The following is a 16,626-nucleotide window of genomic DNA, read 5'->3' on the forward strand; positions in this document are numbered from 1 at the left end:
AAAAAAAAAAAAAAAAAAGATGCTTAACATCACTAATCATTAAGGAAATGCAAATCAAAACGATACGATAACATCTCACACCCATTAGGATGGTTACTATCAAAACAAAAATTTTTCTATTTTGCAGATGCAGATGAAATATGAAAAGGAAAAAAACAGAAAACAGTAAGTGCTGGCAAGAATGTGGAGAAATTGGAAGGAACCCTCATGTGCTGTTGGTGGGAATGTAAAAATGACGCAGCTGCTGTGGAAAACAGTACGGTGGTTTCTCAAAAAATTAAAAATAGAATTACCATATATGATCCAGTAATTCCACTTCTGGATACATACTCAAAAAAACTGAAAGCAGGGTCTTGAAGAGATATTTGTACACCCAGTAGCATTGTCCATAATAGCTAAAATGCAGAAGCAACCCAAGTGTTCACTGAAAGATGAATGGATAGACAAAATGTGGTATATACATAAAATGGATCAGTATTTACCCTTAAAAAGGAAGGAAATTCTGATACATACTGCATCATAGATGTACCTTGAGGACGTTATGCTAAGTGAATAAGTGAATCACCAAAAGGCAAATACTGTACTATTCCACTTATATGAGGTACTTAGAGCAGTCAAAATCATAGAAACAGAAAACAGAATGATGGTTGCCAGGGACGTGGCGAGGGGGAATGAAGAGTTACTGTTTAATGAGTATAGAGCTTCAGTTATACAAGATAAAAAGAGTTCTGGAGGCCAAGCATGGTGGCTCACGCCTGTAATCCCAGCACTTTGAGACACTGAGATGGGTGGATCACCTGAGGTCAGCTGAAGACCAGCCTGGCCAACATGGTGAAACCCCATCTCTATAAAAATACAAAAATAAGCTGGGCATGATGGTGGGTGTCTGTAATCCCAGCTACTCGGGAGGCTGAGGTGGGAAAATCACATGAACCCAGGAGGTGGGGGTTGCAGTGAGCTGAGATCGCACCATTGCACTCCAACCTAGGTGACGGAGCGAGACTCCGTCTCAACGACAACAAAATAAAAGAGCTCTGGAGATGGATGGTGGTGACAGTTGCATAATATGAATGTATTTCATACTACTTTAAAATGGTTAAGATAATAAATTTGATGTTATATACATGTTACTATGATTTAAAAAATCAGACAAAATATAGGTTCAATAAGGTGAATTTAAAGATTTTTTTTTTGGAAACACAGTCTTGCTCTGTCACCCAGGCTAGAGTGCAGTGGTACAATTTTGACTTACTGCAACCTCCGCCTCCCGGGTTCAAGAGATTCTCCCACCTCAGCCTCCTGAATAGCTGGGACTACAGGCACGCACCACCACACCCGGTTAATTTTTGTATTTTTAGTAGAGACAGGGGTTTCACCATGTTGTCCAGGCTGGTCTTGAACTCCTGGCCTCAAGTGATCCATCTGCCTTGGCCTCCCAAAGTGCTAGGAGTACAGGCATGAGCCACCGCGTCCAGTCTGAATTTAAAAATTTTGTCCTCAATATATGTACATTTTGCCAGGTTAGTTGAATTTAAATTGCACTGAAAAAAAATTTTTTTTTAATTATCAATGATCTAAGTATTTACCTCAAGAAGTTAGAGGAAGACAAAACTGTCCTGTTACAGGTCTTGAGGCTACAAGAATGATGAGGGATCAAGGATAAGAGTACTCTTCACAGTGCTTTGGAAGAGCTAAGTGTCTTCTGTCTGGAACCAGCAAAGAGTGTAAGATAAAACATAAACACTAACTCCAGGCATCACCACCTCTGAAAACTACACATGATGTGTCTGGACGAGGCACTCTGACTCCCAAGCCCTGCAAGCCTCCAGGCCTCCCTGTGCCTCAACACAGTCTGGCACAGGGCATGGGACCACCTGCAGCTACTCACCAGTGTTGCGGATGATGTAATCCAGCACCACCAACCGCTCAAACTGCAACAGTAGTTGCCGGTTAGTATTCTCAGGAAGAGGTTCTGCTTCAAAACGCCGCAGCCAATAGTCTGCATCTTTGTAGCCTTCAACAAAGAGCTGGAATGAACCAACCTGGAACCAAGAGGAAGAAACAAAGGTTTTTCCCTACTGCCCAAGTCCAAAGACCTTTGGTGTATGCCAGATACCCATTAAGGCCCTATGGAGTTTGTATCAGAGAAGGGAAACTTTTCAAGATCTTTACTTCCTCATTTCTTGCAAGTATAGGAGAAAAGAGATTTAACAGTGATCATCCATCCAAATTAAAGAACCTATCCAAATGAACCAGAGGAGTAAAGTGAAAAGTTAGGTCTCAACTTTTTAAACTTTAGCCACTTGACAGAAATGAGGAAGACAGGATCCTCAGGGCAGGTTACTCACGTGCCCATATTTGAGTTGTAGGCACCTTGCTTCACCACTTGGATGACTATGTCACTATAAATCATGACCCTTGATAAGCCACAGAGGTGCATCTATACCTTTGGTGGTAGCCCGATGCGGTTAAACCGCTGTCCCACTTTTGGCACTTTCTCCAGCGCAAGCCGCTTGCCCCTGGACTTCACTCGGTCAATGGCACTATAGTTGAAGGTCTCACTGGCCAGGTATACTACCTACAGTGAAAAGAGGAGAGATACTAAGGTTAGAGTCAAGTTTAAGGAACCAGAACACTATGGCAGAGAATAAATAGCTTGATGTTCACAAATACTATTCCTCTTCCAGGGCACAGAAAGAATACATTTCTCAGCCTTCCCAGCAACTAGGAGAGGGAAGATAACTACTTTGAGCCAACGAAATAATGACAAAATTATGTATGTACAACACTTCCACTGCTGGCAACTAAAATCTCCCACAACCCTTAATTCATATTCCCCAGTCTGTACAGCTAGGAAAGAAGGGCTGGGAAATCGCAGAGCCACATCATGGAAGACCCTCGGATACCTTGTTACTATATGAGTGATGTGGTATCTAGGAGAGCTGCCTATCTGGCATGAGTCTGAGATGTAATCAAGAAATACACTCCTGGCCAGGCGCAGTGGCTCATGCCTGTAATCCCAACACTCTGGGAGGTCGAGGAGGGCGGATCACTTGAGGTCAGGAGTTCGAGACCAGCCTGGCCAACATGATGAAACCTCAGTCTCTACTAAAAACACAAAGAAAAAAAATTAGCCAGGCATGGTGGTGCATGTCTGTAATCCTAGCTACCTGGGAGGCTGAGGTGGAAGGATGGCTTGAACATCAGAAGCAGAGGTTGCAGTGAGCCAAGATCACGCCACTGCACATTCTATCCTGGGTTGCAGAGGGACACTCTGTCCCAAAAAAAAAGAAAAAAAAGAAATACAATCCAATTGTATTAAACCACTGAGATTTAGGGGTTGTTACAGCAGCTAGTATGAAGCACAAGGATTAACACTGTCATCTCCTGGGTTAGATTAGGCCAAATGCCCATTTTATTTCCAGATACAAACAAATTGCAATTTACTCTATATCCCCTTATTTCCTTTTGAATGTTTTTTTTTTTTTTTGAGACAGAGTCTCACTCTTGCCCAGGCTGGAGTGCAGTGGCACAGTCTTGGCTCACTGCAACCTCCACATCCCAGGTTCAAGGGATTCTCATGCCTCAGCCTCCCAAGTAGCTGGGATTACAGGTGTGCGCCACCACTCCTGACTAATGTTTGTATTTTTAGTAGAGAGAGGGTTTCACCATGTTGGCCAGGCTGGTCTTGCACTCCTGACCTCAGGTGATCCTCCCACCTTGGCCTCCCAAAGTGCTAGGATTACAGGCATCAGCCACTGTGCCCTGGCCCTTTTGAATTTTTTCACTTTGTGAAATTATTCATATTCAAAAGATAAACATTAAAATTGGTTTTCATTTTAATTAACTGCTATTTTTATGTAGAGGCTATATCTGGAATATTACACAAGAAATACTATAATCCTGGCTGCCTCTGAGGAAGGAAACTGAATGGTCAGGAGACAGGGGTAGCAGGGAGTCTGAATTACTTTTCTCTGTTTACCCTATGTGGCTTCTGATTTTTGTACTAGATGCATGCATTGCCTATTCTAAAAAAATTTTTTAACGTGTCATCAATATTATAGTTGATTTAAGTGAAACTGCAGTGACATCATTGTAATCCACATATGCATCTATTGTCACACTTATCACATTGTCTTGTAATTATTCATTTGTACATCTAACTTCTCCCTTAAAACTAATGAGATTTGAGGAAGCAGAGAACATCTTATTTATATTAGCATCCACAGTACCTAACACAGTAGCTGGCACATGCTCATTAAATATTTATTAAGTGAATGAATGAATGAATTACAAGCTTCTTTCAGAGACAGCAACAAGTGAGTTTTAGCATATAAATACCTAAAATAAAACTTGTAAGAAAGCTATTTTCCTAAGCCTTGTAAAAGTTATTACAAATAACTATTTTTTTCCCATGAACCTGAGAGGCAAAATAACTGCCTCTCATCTATCACTCCATCCTACCATCTAGTATTAATAGAGCACCTAAAATGGATGTGCATGGTACTATAGTAGGCACTTCCTGCCTTACAAATCAGAAACCTCAGGCATAGGAATAAAGGAAAAAGAGTTTTTCTAAGGATACCTTGCCAGTGTCCACAGTGAAACTTCTGGCTCTCTCAAGCCATCAATCCCCTTTTGCCCCCATCATACTTATTTTCTATCATTCTTCCTAATAAACACTTTTTCCCCATGACTATGAAACTGTCATAACCTGAAACCTTATAGAAGCAGAGAGCAGAGACAGCGAGTGAGTGAGAATTACAGCCTTACCATTTGAAGTTCCAATGCAATGTGAGCCCTGTTTCTATAATGACAGATGCTCTGATCAACTCGATAGAGTCCTATCACAAGAGTTGGGGAGACAGGAAGGGGAGTCCTCTTACTATTCTCCAGCAGCTATATGTTAAGATTCCAAAGTTCTGTCTCATCTCAGTCTTACAGAAGACAAGTATTTTTTTTTCTTTTTTTTTGAGATGGAGTCTTGCTCTGTTGCCCAGGATAGAGTGTGGTGGCACAATCTCAGCTCACTGCAACCTCTGCCTCCCAGGTTCAAGCGATTCTCCCACCTCAGCCTCCCAAGTAGCTGGGATTACAGGCACACACCACCATGCCCAGCTAATTTTTGTATTTTTAGTAGAGACGGGTTTTCACCATGTTGGCCAGGCTGGTCTTGAACTCCTGACCTCAGGTGATTCACCCACTTCGGCCTCCCAAAGTGCTGGGATTACAGCGTGAGCCACTGAGCTCAGCCAAGACAAGTATTTTTGTTGCTGCTGACTTTCTGATGCAAAAGATCCTCAGGCCTCATGAAGGTTCTCTAACAGGGAAAGAGAAAGACCAGAGATAGGGAAGAAAGGGATTGTGGGGGTGACGTTAAGGATTAGAATAGCTCATAAAAATATCACAGGCTAACATATGGAGGGTTTACATTGTGCCTGACTTGCCCAAGTGTTACACAAATCAAAAACTGCAGAGCAAGAATTCAAACTCAAGTGCTCCAGAAGCACCAACAGAGCAGGCAGGCATAGGGCCAGGCATGGTCTGCTATTTGCCTAGTAAAGGAAGAAAACTACAGACTGATGAGCAAGGAGAATTTAAAAGTTTCTAGAGTGTAAGAGGAGCCTAGTAGAAGCATTTCCGGTTAGGAGACTTAAGAGCATTAATTATCATACAAGATGTTCAAAGCATGCTGTAAAACTATTTACACAGAGAGGGAAAAGTAAGGCATAAAGAGAAGGAATGAGCTGCACAAAGCCAGGCAGTGAATTAGATGTGAAATGGGAACTACAAGCCTGGTCAAACATTTTCTCGCTAGACCTGAAGTTGGGAGAACTTTGGTATTGTTTCTCATGATTTGATACTCATTTACTGACTCAGCTGGTACTTCATGAATGCTTACTACAAATATAGTATTTTGCTAGGTGCTAAGAATGAGAGAGGAAAACTTGAGAAGTGGTCTCTGACTTCTATAACTTACAAACTAGTTGACTAATTGTTTGGAGTTTAGTAGCAAAAAAGCAGACATGGTTAAATATCCACGATAGTCATATTTTCCTCTCAGATGGAAGGGAAGTTTCTATCTGCTGATCAATCTCTTTGCTCAGAGAGTCTGCTATCTAAACCTGTGAAGAAATCTTCAAGGCTGGGCGTGGTGGCTCACACTTGTAATCCCAGCACTTTGGGAGGCCAAGGCAGGAGGATCGCTTGAGCCCAGGAGTTCAAGACCAGCCTGAGCAAAACAGGGAGACCTTGTTTCTAGAAAAAATTAAAAAAAAAAAAAAATTGGCCAGGCTTGGTGGCACATGCCCGTAATCCTAACCTGAGAGGCTGAGGTGGAAGGACTGCTTGAGCCTGGGAGGTCAAGGCTGCAGTGAGCTGTGATCGTGCCACTGTACCCCAGCCTGGGCAACAGAGCAAGACCCTATCTCTAAAAACAAGAAAGAAAAGAAAACTTTTTTTTTTTTTTTTTTTTGAGACGGAGTCTTGCTCTGTCACCCATCCTGGAGTACAGTGGCCAGATCTCAGCTCACTGCAAGCTCCGCCTCCCGCGTTTACGCCATTCTCCTGCCTCAGCCTCCCAAGTAGCTGGGACTACAGGCGCCCGCCACCTCGCCCGGCTAGTTTTTTGTGTTTTTTTTGTATTTTTTAGTAGAGACGGGGTTTCACCGTGTTAGCCAGGATGGTCTCGATCTCCTGACCTCGTGATCCGCCCGTCTCGGCCTCCCAAAGTGCTGGGATTACAGGCTTGAGCCACCGCGCCCGGCCAAAAAAGAAAACTTTTTAAGCAGAGGTATTTTAATCTAGAGGCATGCTCCCTGCAGGAGTGGTCAATGGAAAGACTGCAACATTTATGAACCATCACCCTAAAATTATACCCAAAACTATAATTGCAAACATATGTACTTTTTCTGGAAAAGGGGTCTATAGGTTTTATCAGATTCTCAGAGAGTTATTTAATAAATAACTAAATAAATTTGGTTTTAGTTATTTAGTAAATAACTAAATAAAGCAGCATAGACTGGTTAAGACTAAGCACAGAGCCAGGACGGTTTGGATGACTCAGCAGCCTCAGGGCATCAGATGAGAGTTCCACCTAAGTTGTTACTAAATCCCAGATAGCTACGTACTCAGTGAATGATGTGCCCGGACATGTTCATATGCCGACCAGTAGATTCCTTCCCCTCATAACCCCTGGTGAGTTTCATGGAATACCTTGTAGTGCAGGGGTTCTTAGCCTGGTATCAGTAAACTCCCTGAAATTGTATGCAATCAATTCTGTATTCAAGCATATTGGTGGGGGTTGGGGGGGGAACCTCAACTATGTCTATAACACATACAAGATGTGTATGAATCCATTCTGAGTGTGAGTCTGCCTGGATCTGGCATCCTTATTTTGATACGTTCAGACAAGTCTCCCAAATTCCACAGCATAAAGATAAATGAGAAAAATTCCATGTCAGTTCCCCACAGGGTTCAGGCCAGACCATTTCTCTAACCCTCAGCCCATCCTAAAGTCTTCCTCGTCAGACCCTCCAGAAGTGCTTAGCTGTCATTAGCCAGTCCTAGATCATTAGCCAGTCATAGACTGTATCAAAATGCTGGGATAGCTCAGAAGTCTCAGAGTAAGCCACAAAATCACTAGGTTTCTATCTAGCTTGGGGTTAGCTGGGATTCAAAGACCAAGGGAGCCATAAACATGCAGCAGAAGTTTGTGAATTTCCTAAAATTGTATGCAAAAATTGTGTGTGCATCCTTCAAAAGATAGCCTTCATCAGATGATCAAATCATGAGCCTAATCCTGCCAACCTCCCGAAAAAAGATCGAGAACCCAGACTTAGGGTATATAAATGGCCCCACTGGACCCAAGGTCCCACTAACATGTAGCAGGGCTTAGGCCCCAGGAAACTGTGGCCAGACAGTAAGGTTTCCTGGAGATGGGTCACTGACCTTTGTACGGGGAACAATGTTGAGTTCCAGTTTTTGGTCCACCAGGCTGGCCCCTGCCTCTGAGAGATAGCCCTGGTTGAGGACAAGGCAGTCACGGCCAAAGCAGCAGGGACAGCACAGCTTCTGCAGCCACTTGGTCCACTTAGGATTAAGATGCCCATAGGGCTCTTCATTCTTGGGTTTGAAGACAGCAATGATCCTCTACAAAGACGAAAGAAAAAGAGGATGTTAAATCCGAGTTGACTGAAATAGCCCACAGACCAAGTCAGCAGGAACCTAGAAAGAAATGAGAGGACATAGGCGGACAATTCCTACTTACAGTTGGACTCAGGTTTCTCCCAGTTGGTAAGGGGAAGACAACAGCTCGTGTGTGCAGCTAAGAGACCCACTGCTAGAAAGAGTTGTGGCCAAAGAACATATTAAGTCTTCTCTTTCTTCCTTGCTCCTTTATCCCTCTTCCCCATCTCTTTTCCCTCATGTAAGTACCTACCTCTAACTTGGTGCTTCAAACAAACAAGGTAAATAGATTGCTACATTTCTTTTTTTTTTTTTTGAGGCGGAGTCTCGCTCTGTCGCCCGGACTGGAGTGCAGTGGCCGGATCTCAGCTCACTGCAAGCTCCGCCTCCCGGGTTTACGCCATTCTCCTGCCTCAGCCTCCCAAGTAGCTGGGACTACAGGCGCCCGCAACCTCGCCCGGCTAGTTTTTGTATTTTTAGTAGAGACGGGGTTTCACCGTGTTAGCCAGGATGGTCTCGATCTCCTGACCTCGTGATCCGCCCGTCTCGGCCTCCCAAAGTGCTGGGATTACAGGCTTGAGCCACCGAGCCCGGCGATTGCTACATTTCTAAGAGCAAGATACAGAAGCAGGCCAGGTATAGGGGCTCATGCCTGTAATTCCAGCACTTTGGGAGGCCAAGGCGCGCAGATCACTTGAGGCCAGGAGTTTGAGACCAGCCTGGCCAACATGGTGAAACCCTGTCTCTACTAAAAATACAAAAAGTAGCTGGGGGCAGTGGTGCACATCTGTAATTCCAGCTACTTGGGAGGCTGAGGCATGAGAATCACTTGAACCCATGGAGGGGAGGTTGAAATGAGCCGAGATTGCCTGCACTGCACTCCTCGCCCTGGGTGACCAAGTGAGACCCTGTCTCACAAAAAAAAAAACAAAAAAAAGTACAGAAGCCAATTCAGTGGTAGATCTTGAGTCACTGGCAGCATCTAACGCCAATACGATACTGCTTCCTGCCCTTCGGAAAGACACAATATCCTAATGCACAAGTGCTCTAAAGTAATCTTTCCCCCAAAAAAATGAGGAATTAACCGATCACAGATCATGTTATCTTTTTTTGCATGCGCCCCTGCCCTATTTATCCTACAGGATCTTTGTGTATGTGGTATGCCAGAAATTTAACACCATAAACTCTAATTTTCGAAGTTACATATATGCACACTGTTGTTCTGCATCAATTACAGAAAAACTTTTTAAAAAACTTTACCAACTGGAAGGAATTAAAGAAGGTATTATGGGCCGGGCATGGTGGCTCATACTTGTAATCCCAGCACTTTGGGAAGCCGAGGTGGGTGGATAACCTGAGGTCAGGAGTTCGAGACCAGCCTGGCCAACATGGTGAAACCCTGTCTCTACTAAAAATACAAAAATTTGTGGGTGTGGTGGCATGCACCTGTAATCCCAGCTACCCGGGAAGCTGAGGCAGGAGAATCACTTGAACCAAAGAGGCGGAGGTTGTAGTGAGCCGAGATCATGCCACTACACTCTAGCCTGGGTGATAAGACGGAGACTCTGTCTCAAAAAAAAAAAAAAAAAAAAAAAGCTATTATGGAATTAGGTTAAGGAAATTCCTTCATCATCAATGATGAAGAGATTTCCTCTCACAGCCTTATTATCCAAAGAGAAAAATCACAGCAGGAAAAAAGACTATGCTACTTGATTAGAATGAAGCTCTCTTAAGTAATTCTGATAGGCAAGAAACCAGGACATGAGATGCCACACAGATTAAATTCATTTTCTGTAGCAGACAGTAACTTAATCTTCTAAGGTCCTTGGAAATACAGGATGCCTAGAAACTATGGCCCTCCCTCCTGAATGTTTTCTTCAAAAGGCCAGTCAGCCCTCTGAGATTGTTTTACATTCATCTCATTCCCTCCAGTCCCCAAACTGGTAATTCAAGGGAAAAAAGCAAATATGTGGCCGGGTGTGGTGGCTCACGCCTGTAATCCCAGCACTTTGGGAGGCCGAGGCGGGCAGATTACCTGAGGTCGGGAGTTTGAGACCAGCCTAACCAACATGGAGAAATCCCGTCTCTACTAAAAATGCAAAATTAGCTGGTCATGGTGACACATGCCTGTAGTCCTAGCTAGTCAGGAGGCTGAGGCAGGAGAATCGCTTGAACCCAGGAGGCGGAGGTTGCAGTGAGCTGAGATCACGCCATTGCACTCCAGCCTGGGCAATAAGAGCGAGACTCTGTCTCAAAAAAAAAAAAAAAGCAAATATGCTATCCAACTGATTCATCCTCATATCATGAGACTCTCCTTGTCCCCTCCACCGCACAGCCTACTCAAGCTAGTCTGGGTCATAAGACATCTTCCTGTGGGTGTCACTTCCTGAATGGCAGGTCACAGCAGACAACATGCACCCATCCGCTTTCACCAACTCAGTACTCATATTAGGAATTGGCTAGGTCCATGTCGCTAACAATAACCGGTCGATCTTGAAGCCAGCTCCTTTAAAAATGCCTTCCAAGGATTTGAGAGGACAAGAAAAATACAGAACTCCTCCTTCTCCCTCCAAAAAGAATCGATTTATTCTTAAAGACAAACTAACTTGTTTACCGGCAAATGCAAAATGCATATATTCACATCATAAGTCTTCAGAATTACTTTCTTGTCCAAAGCAGTTAGCTAAAGGCCTCAGCAGTCTTCTCTGTCTCTGTTCCCCTGGAACCCCAGCCTCTGAATAACAAAGCAGCAGCAGCAACAGGCTCACAACTCAGAAAATGACTGATGAGTTCACTGTAACCCTCCGGAACCTAGACAGGGAAACCAAAAGGCAACCTGAAGCATGTCCCAGAACCCAACAGTCAGTTCAACTGAGGCACATTACGGAGTTCAGGAAGCTGGTCCCCAATGAAAGGGAGGCCAAGACACTCCTACTATTACTGGAGGCTGAAAAATACCAGGGCTGAGGCCAACTGGTAAATACTTCTACTTAAAGAAAGAAAAGGTTGAGCATGGTGGCTCATGCCTATAAGCCCAGCACTTTCAGAGGATGAGGCAGGATTGCCTGAGGCCTGGAGTTTGAGACCAGCTTGGGCAACACAAGACTCTGTCACTGATTTTTAAAAATTAGCCAGGAATCATGCCTGTAATCCCAGCACTTTGGGAGGCCAAGGTGGGCGGATCACCTGAGGTCAGAAGTTCAAGACCAGCCTGATCAACATGAAGAAACTCCATCTCTACTAAACATACAAAATTAGCTGGGCATGGTGGCCCATGCCTGTAATCCCAGCTACTCGGGAGACTGAGTCAGGAGAATCGCTTGAACCTGGGAGGTGGAGGTCGCAGTGAGCCCAGATCACGCCATTGCACTCCAGCCTGGGCAACAAGTGAAATATCATCTCAAAAATAAAGAAAAAAAAAAAATTAGCCAAGTGTGGTGTTATGCACCTGTAGTCCCAGCTACTCGGTGGGGAGAATCCCTTAAACCTAGGAGATCAAGGCTGCAGTGAACTAGGAGCATGCCACTGCACTCTAGCCTGGGTGACAGAGCAAGACCCCATCTCTAAAAAAGAAAAATTAAAAAACAACAACAAAAAAGAAAGCAGAATTTGAAGGCCAAGATTGCAGTCAAGTGTCATTTAAAGACTGACTTCTCAAACATCTCGATTTCCTTCTACCATAAGGAGAATAAGAAGCATTTCAGTGACTCTGAAAGCATCACTGCTTTCATTATGTCAGTAGTACAGGGGTTTCATTAAAGAATACTGCCTGGACTAGATCAATGAGGGAATGCTAGAGTACAAAGGACGGAGGAACAAAAGGGCATTCAGACAGAAGGGGAGACAAGTGCCTTTCAAGACTAAGTGTAGGCCTCAGTTCAATTCAATTCTGTTAGCATTTGCTCAAGACCTAGCCTGTGCAGAACGATGTGCAAGCATTCCGCAGGCATTTGGTGGCTTTCCTAGACAGAGAGGTAAAATAGCCTCTGGCCTAATTTCCAATGTTCACTTCATAAAATCAACTATGCTCCTGAATAATCAAGAATCCTCTCCTCATTTGTTCTCCTCACAGAGAACAAACTCTAAAACCACTCAAATTGGAAAGACACCCACCAGCATTTAGCTGGAAAAGAAAACAACTACTGCCTAATTTTTCCTCACTATCCACTCTCTTCTTTAATAGATTTTCAATTCCTTTATTATATCTAGGAGACAGCATCAGTTTGATGCCAATATTATAAAAACAACTTTTCTTAACACCCATTTACTAATCTCCCCTCTTAACAAAGGAGGGGTGAGGTACAGATAGCTTAAGCAGTAGCAGTTCATGAAGTTGGGAATAAAAACTAAATCACACAAGAAAGCAAGAGGCCATGCACCAGCTGGTGTCAGAACCCACAACCAACTACTGGAACCTGAGCCCAGTGCAGTGGCTCACACTTATTATCCCAGCACTTGGGAGGCCAAGACAGGTGGATCATTTGAGATCAGGAGTTCAAGACCAGCCTGGGCAACATGGTGAAACCCCATCTCTACAAAAAAATGGAAAAAATTAGCCAGGCATGGTGGCATGTGCCTGTAGTATCAGCTACTTAGGAGGCTGAGGCGGGAGAATTGCTTGAACCTGGGAGGTGGAAGTTGCGGTGAGCTGAGATCACGCCACTGCACTCCAGCCTGGGCAACAGAGCTAGACCCCCTCTCAAAACAAGCTAACAACAGCAACAAAAAATTACTGGAACCTGGAACCGAGGGGGGTCCTATATCTAACCAGCAGTGACAAGAAGGAGGGTGTCATGCTATGCTAAAAGAGGCCCTTTCTCCCAGAACCTAAAATGTGAGACAGTTCAAGCATATCATTCATATCACACAGTGAAATATACAGAAATGACCTTTCATAAAAGTCTTCTTTTAAAGTTTAGTAAATATAAAGGGGACAGTTCTCAAACTTTTTGGTCTCAAGACCCCTTTAAACTCTTAAAATTAAATCAGGCTGGGTACGGTGGCTCATGCCTATAATCCTAGTACTTTGGGAGGCCAAGGCGGGTGGATCACCTGAGATCAGGAGTTTGAGATCAGCCTGGCCAACATGGTGAAATCTTGTCTCTGCTAAAAATACAAAAATTAGCTGGGCATGCTGGTGGGCATGCCTGTAATCCCAACTACTCAGGAGGCTGAAGCAGGAGAATTGCTTGAACCCAGGAGGCAGAGGTTGCAGTGAGTCGAGATCATGCCACTGCACTCTAGCCTGAGTGACAGAGTGAGACTTCATCTCAAAAAAAAAAAAAATTATTAAGGACTCCAAAAAGCATTTGTTAATGTGGGTAAAGGCTATATTTGCCTTCAAAATTAAAACAAGTGTTTCAATTTTGAACAAACTATACTTAATAATTAAGTATTCATTTTAACTATACTTAATACTTAAATACTAATCTATAAATTTATTTTATTTATATTATTATAAAATTATATTTATTCTATTAATACTAATTCATTAATAATACAAATAAACCCATTGCATGTTAACATAAATGACATATTTTTATTTAAAAAACTATATTTTCAAAAGATATTTTAGTGAGAAGACTGGCACTATTTTACATTTTTGCAAATCTCTCTAATGTCTTAATTGAAGACAACTGTATTCTCATATCTTAGTATTCAATCTGTTTCAACATCACACATCATGCAGTCTCTGGAAATCTCCACTCTCCACTCATAAGTAAGTGAGAATGAAAAAGGCAAATAAAGTCTTAGAATTATGATGAAAATAATTTTGACCTGTGGACCCCCAAAAAGGAACTCCCAGAGGTCAAGGTCCCTGGGCCACACTCTAAGAACCGCTGTATTCTATGGTATAGATTGGAGGAAAATAGCAGTCCTTGATTTAGTTATTTAGGTTGAGAAGCCTTATTTACAAGTTCATTCTTTTTTTTTTTTTTTTTTGAGGCGGAGTCTCGCTCTGTCGCCCGGACTGGAGTGCAGTGGCCAGATCTCAGCTCACTGCAAGCTCCGCCTCCTGGGTTTACGCCATTCTCCTGCCTCAGCCTCCCGAGTAGCTGGGACTACAGGCGCCCACCACCTCGCCCGGCTAGTTTTTCTATTTTTAGTAGAGACAGGGTTTCACCGTGTTAGCCAGGATGGTCTCGATCTCCTGACCTCGTGATCCGCCCGTCTCGGCCTCCCAAAGTGCTGGGATTACAGGCTTGAGCCACCGCGCCCGGCTACAAGTTCATTCTTACAAAAGGAAGGGAAGGGCTTGCCCAAATATATAAAACCATCCAGGCACAGTGGCTCACACCTGTAATCCCAACACTGGGAGGCCAAGGCTGCAATGAGCCAAGGTTGTGCCACTGCACTCCAGCCTGTGTGACAGGGTGAGACACTGTCTCAAAAATATATATATATAATAAAATATAATAAAATTATTTTACTAAAACATTAAGAGGCAGTCAAGTTTGTATGTCATACATGTAGGTCTTGAGATTTTAAGCATCATCTACCAACTCTTATAGCCTTATTCGATGCCATGTACCCAAGAAACCCTAATTCAGCAGTTAGTAGGAATGTTTTTAAAAACAAAACCCAAAACACTCTAATTGAGCTGCCCCCACTAAGTGCCAGGAACTACATCAGGGGCTTTCATGTGTGATATGTCATTTAATCCTCTTAACCTAGTGAGTCACATGCTGTCCTATGATTCTTGGCAATGTGAACATCTAGTATTACTCCACGCAAAAGAGAAAAAGCTCAAAAAATCCTTTTGCAGTTGAGTGAGCATGAGACCTGAAGCACAAGGAGGTAAGTGAGGAGGAGTAATGTGTGTACTCTCCCCATGACTTCTAGCATTTTCCATCTGTTCCTGGACCCCACTGAGACAGAAACCATCCAAAATTGAGAAATGGGACCAGGGCTGTTATCTTCAAGAATCTTTCAGACTGTCTAAGAACCAAAGTGGCTGTGGCAGAAAGTGTTGGTTCTCCCAATCTCTGTTCCCCCTTGTTCCCTGGACACAAGACCCATGATTTTGTACCTGAGCAAAAAAAAAAAAAAAAAACGGCTATAGTTCCCAACCACTACTATAGCTAAGTTTTAGACAATGGGATATAAGTAGAAGAGTCTCCTACAACTTCTACGAAGTGCCTTAAAGGATGGGGGCATATTAACCCTTTCCCTTTCCTTCTTCCAACTGGCTGAACAGCAGACAAGATGTTTGTAGCTTGAGCGGCCATCTTGGACCACGGAGTAGAAGCCACATTCTAAGGATGGCTGATCAGCTGGCAGGAAGAACCCTATGTCCCCAATAAAGTGAAATGTAATGCCAGCCCTGAGCATGCCTGAGCAGCTAGTCTATAGACTTCTTTTACATGAGGCGTAAATGAACCTTTCTTCAAGTCATCATTATTTTAAAATATCTGTCACATATAGCCAAATTCAATACTAACCAATACAGTAGCTGAGAAGAGAATTTAGAAATTTTGTTTTGTTTTGTTTTGTTTTTGAGACAGTCTCACTCTGTCGCCCGGGCTAGAGTGCAGTGGTGCAATCTCAGCTCACTGCAACTTCCACCTCCCAGGCTCAAGTAGTCGTCCTGCTTCAGCCTCCCGAGTAGAAGGGATTACAAGTGCCTGCCACAGTGCTCAGCTAATTTTTGAATTTTTAGTAGAGATGGGGGTTTCACTACGTTGACCAGGCTGGTCTTGAACTCCTGACCTCCAGTGATGCGCCTGCCTCGGCCTCCCAAAGTGTTGGGATTACAGGCGTGAGCCACCGCGCCTGGCCAGAATCTGAAAATTCTGATGACTGAGTCTGAGGGACCAAAGAATAGTGGTGAGAACATGAACTCCACAGCCAACCTGCCTGGGCCCAATCCTGCCTCTACCACTTACTAGGTGTGAGACCTTTGAAAAATTAGTTATACCATCGGTCTGTGTTGTCACCTGTGGGGATAATAACAGTACCTACCTCCAAGGGTGGTTATAAAGATTAAGTGAGTTATTATTTGTAAAGCACTGAAAGGAATATAGTAAATGCTATGTAAGTATTTGTTTAATAAAGTAAATACATTTGGAGGAGAGCCAAAGATGACAATTCCAACTACAGTAAGTCTGTGGGCCAGTCTAACCCACCCCAAGCATTTAGAAAGTGCCCTTTGTTCTTTTTTTTTTTTTTTTTTGAGACGGAGTCTCGCTCTGCCACCCAGGCTGGAGTACAGTGGCCGGATCTCAGCTCACTGCAAGCTCCACCTCCCGGGTTTAGGCCATTCTCCTGCCTCAGCCTCCCAAGTAGCTGGGACTACAGGCGTCCGCCACGTCGCCTGGCTAGTTTTTTGTATTTTTTAGTAGAGACGTGGTTTCACCGTGTTAGCCAGGATGGTCTCGATCTCCTGACCTCGTGATCCACCCGTCTCGGCCTCCCAAAGTGCTGGGATTACAGGCTTGA

General features: G+C 43.6%; 1 protein-coding gene across 1 annotated transcript in view; it reads right to left on the reverse strand.

The window, feature by feature from the left end:
• The window catches only part of PI4K2A (phosphatidylinositol 4-kinase type 2 alpha), a 38,194-nt gene that overhangs the window by 18,502 nt on the left and 3,066 nt on the right, over positions 1 to 16,626 (reverse strand). Inside the window, exons 2-4 of the mRNA XM_011951171.1 lie at positions 7,951 to 8,151; positions 2,447 to 2,578; positions 1,889 to 2,042 (exon numbers count right to left, since the gene is read on the reverse strand). Coding sequence (XP_011806561.1) covers positions 1,889 to 2,042; positions 2,447 to 2,578; positions 7,951 to 8,151 — 487 coding nt within the window. The remainder of the gene's footprint in view (positions 1 to 1,888; positions 2,043 to 2,446; positions 2,579 to 7,950; positions 8,152 to 16,626) is intronic.

The sequence above is a fragment of the Colobus angolensis genome, unplaced genomic scaffold (genome assembly GCF_000951035.1).
Source record: "Colobus angolensis palliatus isolate OR3802 unplaced genomic scaffold, Cang.pa_1.0 Scaffold316, whole genome shotgun sequence".
Taxonomy (NCBI): Eukaryota; Metazoa; Chordata; class Mammalia; order Primates; family Cercopithecidae; genus Colobus; species Colobus angolensis.